General features: G+C 43.8%; 1 protein-coding gene across 1 annotated transcript in view; it reads left to right on the forward strand.

The window, feature by feature from the left end:
• Positions 1–348: 348 nt before the first annotated feature.
• Positions 349–13,271, forward strand: part of LOC110159958 (indian hedgehog B protein-like) — a 47,698-nt gene continuing 34,775 nt past the window's right edge. Inside the window, exon 1 of the mRNA XM_055152200.1 lies at positions 349–1,395. Within this exon, the coding sequence (XP_055008175.1) occupies positions 1,096–1,395 (300 nt within the window). The 5' untranslated portion in view covers positions 349–1,095. The remainder of the gene's footprint in view (positions 1,396–13,271) is intronic.

Consider the following 13,271-nt stretch of genomic DNA (forward strand, 5'->3'; position numbering starts at 1 on the left):
AATACCAAGACACTGCTCCTGTCACTGCTCCTGCCACTGCTCCTGTCACTGCTCCTGCCCCTGCTCCTGTCACTCCTCCTGCCCCTGCCGCTGCCCCTGCCCCCTGCCCGCGCTGTCCTCCCTCCCCTCACCTCCCTCTCCCCTCCGCACACGCTTCTGTTTTCGCGCTGCGTCCGTGCGTAAAAGCCCCCACGCCGCCGCCGCCGCCGCAGCGCGCGCGCACACACCACCGCCGCACACAACGTGATTTGCATCGATCGCGCTGTTTACATCCTGCGCGCCCGCCCGTCCGTCCGCCCCGCAGGCCCGGGCCAGTGGAAACTCAGGCGGCCGCAGAACAGCCCCGGAGCGGCCGCTATAGGCTCCCTGCTGCTGCACCCACTGCCCGGAGCTGTGTGCCAGCCGCCGCGTGCCCACGACCGAGGGGCGGGCCGGGCCTTGAGGTGGGGTGGGTGGCGCACACTGAGAGAGAGACGCTGGCAGGGTGCGGTCTGGAGTGGCAGCCCTCGGATCACTCAAACCCTTCAAGTTGCAGCGTAAAGGAAACTCCGGGAGCAGTGGGAGAGCGGCGCGCGTCGGGATCACGTAAAAGGGAATCGCGGAAGGAAGGAAAGAAAGAAAAAGAGCGAAGGAAAGACGGAAAGAAGGAAAGGAGCGCGCGGCTGGTGGATCAACGGATCACTGGCCCCGGCGCGCGGATCACCCCCTCCTCCCTCCTCTTCCTCCCCTCCTCCTCTTCACCCTCTCTGGAACTTCGACTTTGAACCTGTTTGTTTTAAATCCGCGGACTTTTAACTTTTAACTTTTTTTTTTTTTACAACTTCCTCGCCGCACAGCTCCTGCTTTTACGCGCAACAACAACCAAAAAAAAAAAAAAAAAAACCCAACAAAAAGCGAAAAAAAAAAAAAAAAAACAAGGAAAATGAGCTGAGCGCGTAAGAGCGGTGCGCCACGCTGCCTCCGACCCCAACTCCCGAAGCATGTGAGCCGGCCTTGACACTTCTGGGGAGGTCCTGCAGACATCCACGCGTGTCGCCGCTCCCCTCCCTCTTCCCCCCCTCCCCAAACCACCACCTCCCTCCACAAACTCCCTCCATGCGGGTCTCGGCGCTCTTCCTCCTCCTCGGCGCGCTCCTCCTGTCGCTCGCACCTGCCGCCGAGAGCTGCGGTCCGGGGAGGGCGTACGGCAAGAGGCGGCCCCCCAAGAAGCTCATCCCGCTCGCCTACAAGCAGTTCAGCCCCAACGTGGCCGAGAAGACCCTGGGCGCGAGCGGCAGACCCGAGGGGAAGATCACGCGGAACTCCGACCGGTTCAAGGAGCTCACGCCGAACTATAACACGGACATCATCTTTAAGGACGAGGAGGACACGGGAGCGGACCGCCTCATGACGCAGGTGAGACGCGGAGGAGGGTTTTTTTTTTTCGGGGGAGAGAGACGCGGATGGGACCGGGGGTTTGGTTTTTTTTTTGGGGGGGTTTCTGGGTCGTTTGGTCCGGACGCGTTCGGTTTTGGTGATTTTGTTTTGCGTAATGGAAACGTCGATACGCGAAAATCAGGTGGAGGTGAAGTAAAGTGCAGGAGATGGAAGAAAAAAGAAAGAAAAGACCTGGTTTAGTCCTGGTTCAGTCTTGGTTTAGTCCTGGTTCAGTCCTGTTTTATTTCTGGTTCAGTCTTGGTTCAGTCTGGTTTTGTTCTGGGTTTAGTCTTGGTTCAGTCCAGTTTTAGTCCTGTTTTATTCCTGGTTTAGACCTTGTTTAGTTCCGAATCAGTCCTGTTTTAGTTCTGGTGAAATGCAGCTTCAGTCCTGGTTTGGTTCTGGTTCAGTCCTGGTTTAGTCCGGTTTTATTCTGGGTTCAGTCCTGGTTCAGTCCAGTTTTAGTCCTGGATCAGACCTGGTTTAGTTCTGGGGAAATGCAGCTTCAGTCCTGGTTTGGTTCTGCTTCAGTCCGGTTTTGTTCTGGTTTAGTCCTGGTTCAGTTCTGGTTTAGTCCGGTTTTATTCTGGGTTCAGTCCTGGTTCAGTCCAGGTTTAGTTCTGGTGAAATGCAGCTTCAGTCCTGGTTTTATTCTGGGTTCAGTCCTGGTTCAGTCCAGTTTTAGTCCTGGATCAGACCTGGTTTAGTTCTGGGGAAATGCAGCTTCAGTCCTGGTTTTGTTCTGGTTTAGTCCTGGTTCAGTCCAGTTTTAGTCCTGGATCAGACCTGGTTTAGTTCTGGGGAAATGCAGCTTCAGTCCTGGTTCAGTTCTGCTTCAGTCCGGTTTTGTTCTGGGTTTAGTCTTACTTGAATTCTGTTTCAGTCCTGTTTTAATCCTGGTTTAGTTCTGGTTTAGTCCTGGATCAGACCTGGTTTAGTTCCTAATCAGTTCTGTTTTAGTCCTGGTTCAGTCCTGGGTCAGTCCAGCTTTAGTCTTGGTTTAGTGCTGGTGCAGTCCTGTTTTAGTCCTGTTTTATTTCTGCTTCAGTCTTGATTCAGTTCGTTTTCAGTCCCGGTTTAATCCTGGTTCAGTCCAGTTTTAGTCCCGTTTTATTCCTGGTTTAGACCTTGTTTAGTCCTGGATCAGACCTGGTTTAGTTCCGAATCAGTCCTGTTTTTGTTTTGCTGAAATGCAGCTTCAGTCCTGTTTTAGTCCCACTTCAGTCCTGGTTTGGTTCTGGTTTAGTCCGGTTTTGTTCTGGGTTTCGTCCTGGTTTACTCTTATTTAAATCCTGGTCCAGTCTTGTTTTAGTCCTGGATCAGACCTGGTTTGGTTCCGAATCAGTCCTGTTTTAGTTCTGGTGAAATGCAGCTTCAGCCCTGGTTTGGTTCTGGTTCAGTCCTGGTTCAGTCCTGTTTTAGTCCTGGTTTAGTCCGGTTTTATTCCTGTTTTATTTCTGCTTCAGTCTTGGTTCAGTCTGGTTTTCTTCTGGGTTTAGTCCTGGTCCAGTCTTGTTTTAGTTCTGGTTCAGTCTTGGTTCTGTCTGGTTTGTTCCTGGTTTAGACCTGGTTCATACCTGATTTAGTCCTGGTTCAGTTCTAATTTAGTCCTGGTTTAGTCTTGTTTTATTCGTGGTTTTATTCATGGTTTAGTCCTGGTTCAGTCCTGTTTTAGTCCTGGTTTAGTCCGGTTTTATTCCTGTTTTATTTCTGCTTCCGTCTTGGTTCAGTCCGGTTTTCTTCTGGGTTTAGTCCTGGTTCAGTCCGGTTTTGTTCTGGATTTAGTCCTGTTTTATTCCTGGTTTATTTCTGGTTCAATCCTGGTTCAGTCCCTCTTTAGTCCCGGTTTAGTCCTGGTTCAGTCCAGCTTTAGTCCCGGTTTAGTCCTGGTTCAGTCCAGCTTTAGTCCCGGTTTAGTCCTGGTTCAGTCCAGCTTTAGTCCCGGTTTAGTCCTGGTTCAGTCCTGCTTTAATCCTTTTTAGACCTGGTTTAGACCTGGTTTAGACCTGGTTTAGACCTGGTTTAGACCTGGTTTGGTCCATGTTTGGTTCTTTTGCGTAATGGAAACGTCGATAGTTGATAATCAGGTTGAGGTAAAGTCTGCAGGTCAGAGGAGGGTGAGATTTTGAGATAAAACAAAAAGAAAGAAAATTCTAAATTTTAATAATAAAAGAATAAAAAAAGACGTGAAAATATTTGAACACGTTTTTATCGGAGGAAATTTTTGGTCTTGTGCAGATTTTGAATAAAACAGATTTTCTTATGTATTTTATTGTTGGTTCACGCTGAGGTCTGGTTCAGTCCTGGTTCAGTCCTGGTTCAGTCTGGATTTAGTCCTGGTTCAGTCCTGGTTTAGTCCTGGTTTAGTTCTGTTTCACTCCAGCTTTATTCCTGGTTTAGTTCTGCTTGAATCTGGTTTTATTCCTGTTTTAATCCTGCTTCAGTCCTGGTTTAGTCCAGTTTTAGTCCTGGTTTGTCCCTGGTTTAGTCCCGCTTCAGTCCTCTTTTAATCCTAGTTCAGTTCTGTTTTATGCCTGGTTTAGTCCTGGTTCAGACCTGGTTTAATTTTGAATCAGTCCGGTTTTATTCCTGATTTAGTCCCACATCAGTCCGGGTTTATTCTTCATTTAGTCCTGATTCAGTCCTGTTTTAGTCTTGGTTTAGTCCTGCTTCAGTCCAGCTTTAGTCTTGGTTTAGTCCTGGATCAAACCTGGTTTACTTCTGAATCAGTCCTGCTTTAATCCTTGTTAGTCCTGGTTTAGTCCTGGTTCAGTCCTGGTTTAGTCCTGCTTTAATCCTTGTTAGTCCCACTTTAGTCCTCTTTCAGTCCTGGTTTAATCCTGGATCAGACCCAGTTTAGTTCCAAATCAGTCCTGTTTTAGTCTTGGTTTAGTCCCGGCTCGGTCCTGGTTCAGTCCACCTTTAGTCTTGGCTTAGTCCTGGATCAGTCCTTCTTTAATCTTTGACAGTCCTGATTTAGTGTTGATTCCATCCAGGTTTAGTCCTGGTTTAGTCCTGGATCAGTCCTGGATCAGACCCAGTTTAGTTCCGAGTAAGTCCTTTTTTAGTCTTGGTTCAGTCCTGCTTTAATCCTTGTTAGTCCTGCTTCCGTCCTCTTTCAGTCCTGGTTTAGTCCTTGTTTGGTCCTGTTTTATTTCTGGTTTAGTCCCGGCTCGGTCCTGGTTTAGTCCTGGTCCAGTCCTGGTTCAATCCAGCTTTAGTCTTGTTTTAGTCCTGGCTCAGTCCTGCTTTAATCCTTGCCAGTCCTGATTTCGTCTCGATTCCATCCTGGTTTAGTCCTGGTTTAGTCCTGGATTAGTCCTGGCTTAGTCCTGGATCAGTCCTGGTTTAGTCCTGGATCAGACCCACTTTAGTTCCGAATCGGTCCTGTTTTAGTCTTGGTTCAGTCCTGCTTTAATCCTTGTTAGTCCTGCTTGCGTCCTATTTCAGTCCTGGTTTAGTCCTTGTTTGGTCCTGTTTTAGTTCTGGTTTAGTCCCGGCTCGGTCCTAGTTTAGTCCTGGTTTAGTCCCGGCTCGGTCCTGGTTTAGTCCCGGTTCAATCCCGTTTTAGTTTTGGCTTAGTCCCGGATCAGTCCTTCTTTAATCCTTGTTAGTTCTGATTTAGTCTTGATTTCATCCTGGTTTAGTCCTGATTCAGTCCCGGCTCTGGTTCTGGTTCAGTCTGGGTCTCGGTCTGGGTCTTGGTCTGGGTCTTGGTCTGGTCCTCGGTGCAGTGGGAGCTCATCTGTTTGTCGTTGGCGGGACCAGGAGCTGCTCTGACTCAGTCTCTGCTCCTCAGGACTCATCCCGGTCTATTCCTGGACCTGTCGTGGTTTCCTCCTGGTTTAGTCCTGGTTGAGTTCTGGGTTAGTCCTTGCATAATGAAGCCATCTGGGATTCATTTATCAGTTCAGGTTTTTTTCTCAACATCAGATGGTCGGAAACAGTCAAGACCAAAACCAGACTGAAAAAAAAAACACAAAAAAAAAAAAAACTTCTAAAATTTTCAGATTTTTTATTATAAATTTATGTTAAAATCCAAAAAACTGTTAAAAGTGCAAATTTAAAAATGTCCAGGGTCTTAAAATATTGAGAGAAATTTACAACAAAACAAAAACAAGGATCCCAGTAATTTCATTTCAGATAAAACGATGTGCAGTGGCTTCTGGGAAATGTAGGCGCCGACAGGAAGTGGAGTTTGGTTTATGAAAGAAATTAAAATAAAAAAAAATCATTAAATGTTGAGAAATTAATTTAAAAATCGAATTGAAATGTGGATTTTCGAAGTTTTTAGTTCAAAGTTGTAAACTAGGACTAAACCAAGTCTAAACTGGGACTAAATCAGGACTAAACCAGGTCTAAACCAGGTCTAAACCAGGACTAAATCGGGTCTAAACCAAAACTAAATCAAGACTAAACCAGGACTGAACCAGGACAAAATCAGGACTGAACCAGGACTAAATCAGGACTAAACCAGGACTAAACCAGGTCTAAACCAGGTCTAAACCAGGACTAAATCGGGTCTAAACCAACTAAATCAAGACTAAACCAGGACTGAACCAGGACTAAACCAGGACTGAACCAGGACTAAATCAGGACTAAACCAGGACTAAATCGGGTCTAAACCAAAACTAAATCAAGACTAAACCAGGACTAAACCAGGACTGAACCAGGACTAAACCAGGACTGAAACAGGACTGGAAACCAGGACTAAATCCAGGACTGTCTAAACCAAAAACTAAATCAAGGACTAAACCAGGACTAACCAGGACAGGACTAAACCAGGAACTAACCAGGACTAAACCAGGACTGAACCAGGACTAAACCAGGACTAACCAGGACTAAACCTAAGGACCAGGACTAAACCAGGACTGAACCAGGACTAAACTAAACCAGGACTGAACCAGGACTAAATCAGGACTAAACCAGGACTAAACTAGACAAACCAAAACTAAACAGGACTAAACCAGGACTAAACCAGGACTAAACCAGGACTAAACCAGGACTAAACTAAACCAGGACTGAACCAGGACTAAACCAGACTAAACCAGGACTGAAACCAGGACTAAACCAGGACTAAACCAGGACTGAACCAGGACTAAACCAGGACTAAAACCAAAAACCAGGACTCTGAACCAGGACTAAACCAGGACTGAAACCAGGACTAAAACCAGGACTAAACCAGGACTAAACCAGGACTAAACCAGGACTAAACCAGGACTGAACCAGGACTAAACCAGGACTAAACCAGGACTAAACCAGGACTAAACCAGGACTGAACCAGGACTAAACCAGGACTGAACCAGGACTAAACCAGGACTAAACCAGGACTAAACCAGGACTAAACCAGGACTAAACCAGGACTAAACCAGGACTAAACCAGGACTAAACCAGGACTGACAGGACTAAACCAGGACTAAACCAGGACTAGACCAGGCTTTGGGCTCCTCCTGTGCATCGCTGCACATCACACTAGAGCAGAGTTTTTTGTTGTTTTTTTTACATTTGGACCTAAATACGCTGCCCAATCCTACCTTCTTTAATCCTGGATCGGTCCTGGTTTAGTCCTGGTTTAGTCCTGGTTTAGTCCTGAATCAGATGTACTGGATTATGGTTGATGATCCAATCAGTTGGACCAAAATGACGACGCAATTCTGCCTAATCCCACCTGCTTTAGTCCTCTAGTCCTGGTTTAGTCCTGGTTTAGTCCTGGTTTAGTCCTGGTTTAGTCCTGGTTTAGTCCTGGTTCAGCGGTTAGCACTCATGCCTCACAGCAAGAAGGTTCCTGGTTCGATCCCTGTGTCGCTCTGGGTCTTTCTGTGTGGAGTTTGCTTGTTTCTCCTCGTGTCTGGGTGAGTTTCCTCCAGGTGCTACAACCTGAACAAACATCTTTCCTGTTCAGGTTCATGTCAAAAATGTGTCTCATTAAATAAACAAACAAACAAATAAATAAACAAATAAACAAACAAACAAATAAATAAATAAATAAAGTCCCAGTTTCGTCCTGGATCAGGCGTCCAGTTGGAGCTGATGTTGCCTTAAATGTCACGACAACAAAGCGCCACATGGACTAAACCAGGACTAAACCAGGAAACGCTAAGAACAACTAGAATGCTAACGTGCACTTCCTGATTATCGGACAAAAACGTTTTATAATTAGTGCACAGGAGACTTATTTTGACGTCAAGAGCCGCTTACACGATATAATCTGAAAAATCAGGTTCAGGTTCTTTAAGTGTCCGCAGACGTTTTTAAATTTGTTAAATCAGGCTCTGTTCCACCTTGTGACATCATCAGGGGGAAATCCAGGCTGTGCTTCTCCGTGCATCTTCACATGACTCTAAAAGTCTGACAGTGAGACCTTTGACATCTGAAATGTTTTGTCTGCTTTTCCAAACGTTTGGTTCTGGCCTGGTCTGGTCCTGGTCTGGTTTGGTCTGGTCTGGTCTGGTCTGGTCTGGTCTGGTCTGGTTTGGTCTGGTCTGGTTTGGTTTGGTCTGGTCCTGGTTTGGTCTGGTCGGTCTGGTCTGGTTTGGTGGATTTCTGGTCTGATGAACTTTTGAGTTTATAAAAAGCAAATGTGCAACAAGAATTTACAACAGAAAGATCCTCACGAGCATCTCCACAAACCTGACGGTCCGTGTGTCATTTGTTCGTTTGTTTTTTAAAATAAAACCAAAAAATAAGAAAAACACACACAAAAAAAATGATTTTTCTCCATTATTTGTCTCCAAAATCAAAATGAAAAAAAAAAAAAACAAACAAAAAAACAGATAATGGTTTCCAGTTTACGTGACTTAAACTGCGATACTGAACTAAACCAGGACTAAACCAGGACTAAACCAGGACTAAACCTAGGACTAAAACCAGGACTAAACCAGGACTAACCAGGACTAAACCAGGACTAAACCAGGACTAAACCAGGACTAAACCAGGACTAAACCAGGACTAAACAGGACTAAACCAGGACTAAACCAGGACTAAACCAGGACTAAACCAACAAGGACTAAACCAGGACTAAACCAGGACTAAACCAGGACTAAACCAGGACTAAACCAGGACTAAACCAGGACTAAACCTAGGACTAAACCAGGACTAAACCAGGACTAAACCAGGACTAAACCAGGACTAAACCAGGACTAAACCAGGACTAAACCAGGACTAAAACCAGGACTAAACAGGACTAAACAGGACTACAGGACTAAACCAGGACTAAACCAGGACTAAACAAGGACTAAACCAGGACTAAACCAGGACTTAAACCAGGACTAAACAGGACTAAACCAGGACTAAACAGGACTAAACCAGGTCTAAACCAGGACCAGGACTAAACCAGGACTAAACCAGGACTAAAGGACTAAACCAGGTCTAAACCAGGACTAAACCAGGACTAAACCAGGACTAAACCAGGACTAAACCAGGACTAAACCAGGACTAAACCAGGACTAAACCAGGACTAAACCAGGACTCTAAACCAGGACTAAACCAGGTCTAAACCAGGACTAAACCAGGACTAAACCAGGACTAAACCAGGACTAAACCAGGACTAAACCAGGACTAAATCCAGGACTAAACCAGGACTAAACCAGGACTAAACCAGACTAAACCAGGACTAAACCAGGACTAAATCAGGACTAAACCAGGACTAAACCAGGACTAAACCAGGACTAAACCAGGACTAAAACCAGGACTAAACCAGGTCTAAACCAGGACTAAACCAGGACTAGACCAGGACTAGACCAGGACTAGACCAGACTTTGGCCTCCTCCTGTGCATCGCTGCACATCACACTAGAGCAGAGTTGTTGTTTTTTTTTTTACATTTGGACCTAAATACGTTGCCCAATCCTACCTTCTTTAATCCTGGATCGTCCTGGTTTAGTCCTGGTTTAGTCCTGGTTTAGTCCTGGTTTAGTCCTGGTTTAGTTCCTGGTTTTCAGTCCAGTTCCTGGTTTAGTCCTGGTTTAGTCCTGGATCAGTCCTGGTTTAGTCCTGGCTCAGTCCTGGTTCAGTGTCTAGCACTCATGCCTCACAGCAAGAAGGTTCTGGGTTCGATCCCTGGGTCACCTGGGCCTTTCTGTGTGGCGTTTCCATGTTTCTCCTCGTGGTCGTGGTATTATCACGATATACATCTCACGATACGATATTTATTGCGATATTTTGAAGATTCTGATATAATTGTAGGTGTGACACTTTTTAAAATACCTTGACAAGATTTTAATGTGAATTATTTCCGTCATAATCCCAAGAATTCAAGTCAAAAACATATTTCTTCATGTTTTCTGCGCTGAAATGAATCATGGGAAATGTAGTTCATGATGCTATTACTATAAAACCTGCATTTAAACAAAGGAACTTCTGATTCGATATATCAAGGCAGCCCACCGTATTATTGTAAGACTTTTGACGATACAATATCACGATATTTCGGAAAAAATCGCTTTTTTAGTTTTCGTCGTATTTTCATGTTGTTCCATAATTTCACACCACAAACAGAGACACAAAAACTCTTCCTTGTTGTTTGAACACGAGACACTTTAAAGTTCAAAAAGCCTCTTAAATTATAGTTTCCTTCCCTTTCACAAAAAAAATGGTGGTTTATTTTTTCTTTATTTTTAGCTTTATACATCACTCGTTCAGTTTAAGTCATTTGGTGTGAATCGGCAGTGGATTCATGCGGTGATGAAATGTGACATTGTTAATCATTTTTTATTGCTCTTTTTTGAAGTTTCATCATTGGTTTTGTTGCAGTTTTAAAGTTATTGCCCCAAATTTCCGCACAGTTTGTTAAATATGGTAAAAGCGGTGAACAATAAAGATGTTCTGTGATCCAAAACATGTTTTACTTTGTTTAAAACTGCAATACTTTTGGATATTTTATTCTGTTTATATTGGATATGTGCTGTTCTGTTGTTTATTCATCAGCCGGTTTCACTTTGTAGAAACCGTGTGACCTCGCAGTGTTAGGATTCGTTCACTCAACAGTAGGCGGGTACTTTTTTTTTTTTGTATGTAATGCTCCAAATCTCATAGGAAGAAGGACAATAACGTCTTTTCCATTGATAAAATTCACGAAACATTCTCTTTGTTTCGGCTTTAAATCCTCCATCTCGGGAATCGTTGACAACACGGAATGTCTGACTCTTCGCTGACTGCCTGGTGCCCAAACTCACACTTCCAAGGTTTTTGCGAACCGTCTAAGTCCAGGGGTGTTCAAACTTTTTTTTTTATCAAGGGCCACATCTCGAAACCCAGATGAAGCAGAGGGACGAACCAGGGCCGTAGACTGATGCTCAGTCAGTGAATAATTAAAATATGTGCATGGTTAAAATGTTAGAATGAAACATCAGTCTTTATTCAGGCTAAGATCCTTAAAACCACAAACTAAATATTACTGTATTTTCCGGGTCATTAGACGCGCTCTTGAGCCTCTAACTGCATCAAAAAACGACCACGCCCCACAATCCAGAGCGCCCCATACACGGATCCACTCGGGCGTCCCAGCGCGACTTCAGTAAACTACAAAGCCGCACCACCCGCAGAACACGCAAACACACAGACACACAGACACGCTCATCACTCCACGCCGACGAGGAACGGAACGGAGGAACGAACCGGAAAAGCGACGAGCGCGACGTGACGCTTCTAGACACGACTGAACAACTGAGTCACTGCGAACACGCCGACAATCCAGCGACAGACACTACTCCCTACACGCCACAACTGAACAAAGCCCAGAGTCACCGTGAACGAACAAACAAACAAAACCACTCACCCATCACACTGCTGTGTTTCCTTTAAAGTCCCACGAGGTTTATTTGTGAAAAAAGTTTGAAAATAGACCATTTAATGAGCGACTAATAGTGTGGAAAATATGGTAAATATCAGCTTTATCAAGTTAGATGTTCAAAAAAACCTGCAGTAAAAAGTTTATTTTTAATTGAGGCAAGGTAATTTGGGCTTATTCACCTGGAAGCCTGAGGGCCAAGAAAAAAATTTCTGAGGGCCGCATTTGGCCCACGGGCCATAGTTTGGATGTGCCTGATCTAGTGTTTTCTGATTCCTGATCTAGTCTCTGGAGAGAAATGAAACTGAGTGGAGGCACTAGGTGGCGCCAGCCTGGTTAATACTTATCTGAATAACTGTTCATTTCTTTGTTTTATTGATTTTAAGGGACAGTGGATTTTCATGAACATAAACACTTGTAAATACGCCAGAATTAGTCTGAAGGTACTTTTCATCTGTACTTCCTGGCAGATCAGAGAAAGAGAGACACAACACAACATAAGACAAGTTCACACAACAGACAAACTGTCAATGACAATTCATAAAACAAAACGATAGAAACATCACAATAAAACATGACACAAAACACTGACGACACAACGTTAACAGTCTGTTGTTCTCTTCTACTGTTCTACTGACAACAGAATAAAACAAAGTAAAACAACAATCAACATTTAACAATTACAATATTACAATATTGAGCATAAAACAAAAACATAAAGCAACACCCACAACACCACAAAAAAATAAATAATTTCCTCCCAACCACCCACACCGACACAAATGTGGCAAAATCAAACAAGATAAATGTGACAGTGCAACATAAATACACCACTAGACTCTCTAAGATTGACACGCCAAATCATAATTGAAATTCCTTTTGTCTCTCTTCCTTTTTTTATTTTTATTTTATTAACAACTTCCCAACACTGGTTGTGACTTGGCCAGTGTTGTGAAGTTTACTTTTAAAATGTAATCCCCTACAGATTACAGATTACATACACCAAAATGTAGTTTGTAACAGAATACATTAAATTACTTAAAGTGAGTAATGTAATCTGAATTACTTTGGATTACTTGATTTGCTGTAGAGAAACAAAGACGAGGAAATCTTCACATAAGAAGTTTTGTCTGATAAAAGAAAATAAAAAGTCCAAACTTTACTGAACCAAATTAAAAATATTATTGATAGAAGAAGAAGAAACACGTCCACACAGCAGGATTTAGTCCTGTTAAATCCTGTTTTAGACCTGGTTTAGTCCTGGTTTTAGTCCTGGTTTAGTCCTGGTTTAGACCTGGTTTAGTCCTGGTTTAGACCTGGTTTAGTCCTGGTTTAGTCCTGGTTTAGTACCTGGTTTAGTCCTGGTTTAGACCTGGTTTTAGTCCTGGTTTAGTCCTGGTTTAGTCCTGGTTTTAGTCCTGGTTTAGTCCTGGTTTAGAGTAGTCCTGGTTTAGTCCTGGTTTAGACCTGGTTTAGTAGTCCTGGTTTTAGTCCTAGTTTAGTCCTGGTTTTAGTCCTGGTTTAGTCCTGGTTTAGACCTGGTTTTAGTCCTGGTTTTGACCTGGTTTTAGTCCTGGTTTAGACCTGGTTTAGTCCTGGTTTTAGTCCTGGTTTAGTCCTGGTTTAGACCTGTTTTAGTCCTGGTTTAGTCCTAGTTTAGTCCTGTTTTAGTCCTGGTTTAGTCCTGGTTCCTGGTTTAGACCTGGTTTAGTAGTCCTGGTTTTAGTCCTGGTTTAGTCCTGGTTTAGTCCTGGTTTAGACCTAGTTTAGTCCTGTTTTAGACCTGGTTTAGTCCTGGTTTTAGTCCTGGTTTAATCCTGGTTTTAGTCCTGTTTTAGACCTGGTTTAGTCCTGGTTTAGTCCTGGTTTAGACCTGTTTTATTCCTGGTTTAGGGTTTATCCTGTTTTATCCATTTTTTGTATTTTTCATTTAAACACAAAATCGAAAACTGAAAAATCATTATCTGTTTTTTCATTTTAGTTTTGGAGACAAATAATGAAGAAAATTGTTGTTTTTTTCATTTTCCTATTTTTAGTTTTATTTTGAAAAACGAACCGAACCAACGACA

Source organism: Boleophthalmus pectinirostris, unplaced genomic scaffold (genome assembly GCF_026225935.1).
Source record: "Boleophthalmus pectinirostris isolate CB_2022bp ecotype Guang Dong unplaced genomic scaffold, ASM2622593v1 HiC_scaffold_1, whole genome shotgun sequence".
NCBI classification, from domain to species: Eukaryota; Metazoa; Chordata; class Actinopteri; order Gobiiformes; family Gobiidae; genus Boleophthalmus; species Boleophthalmus pectinirostris.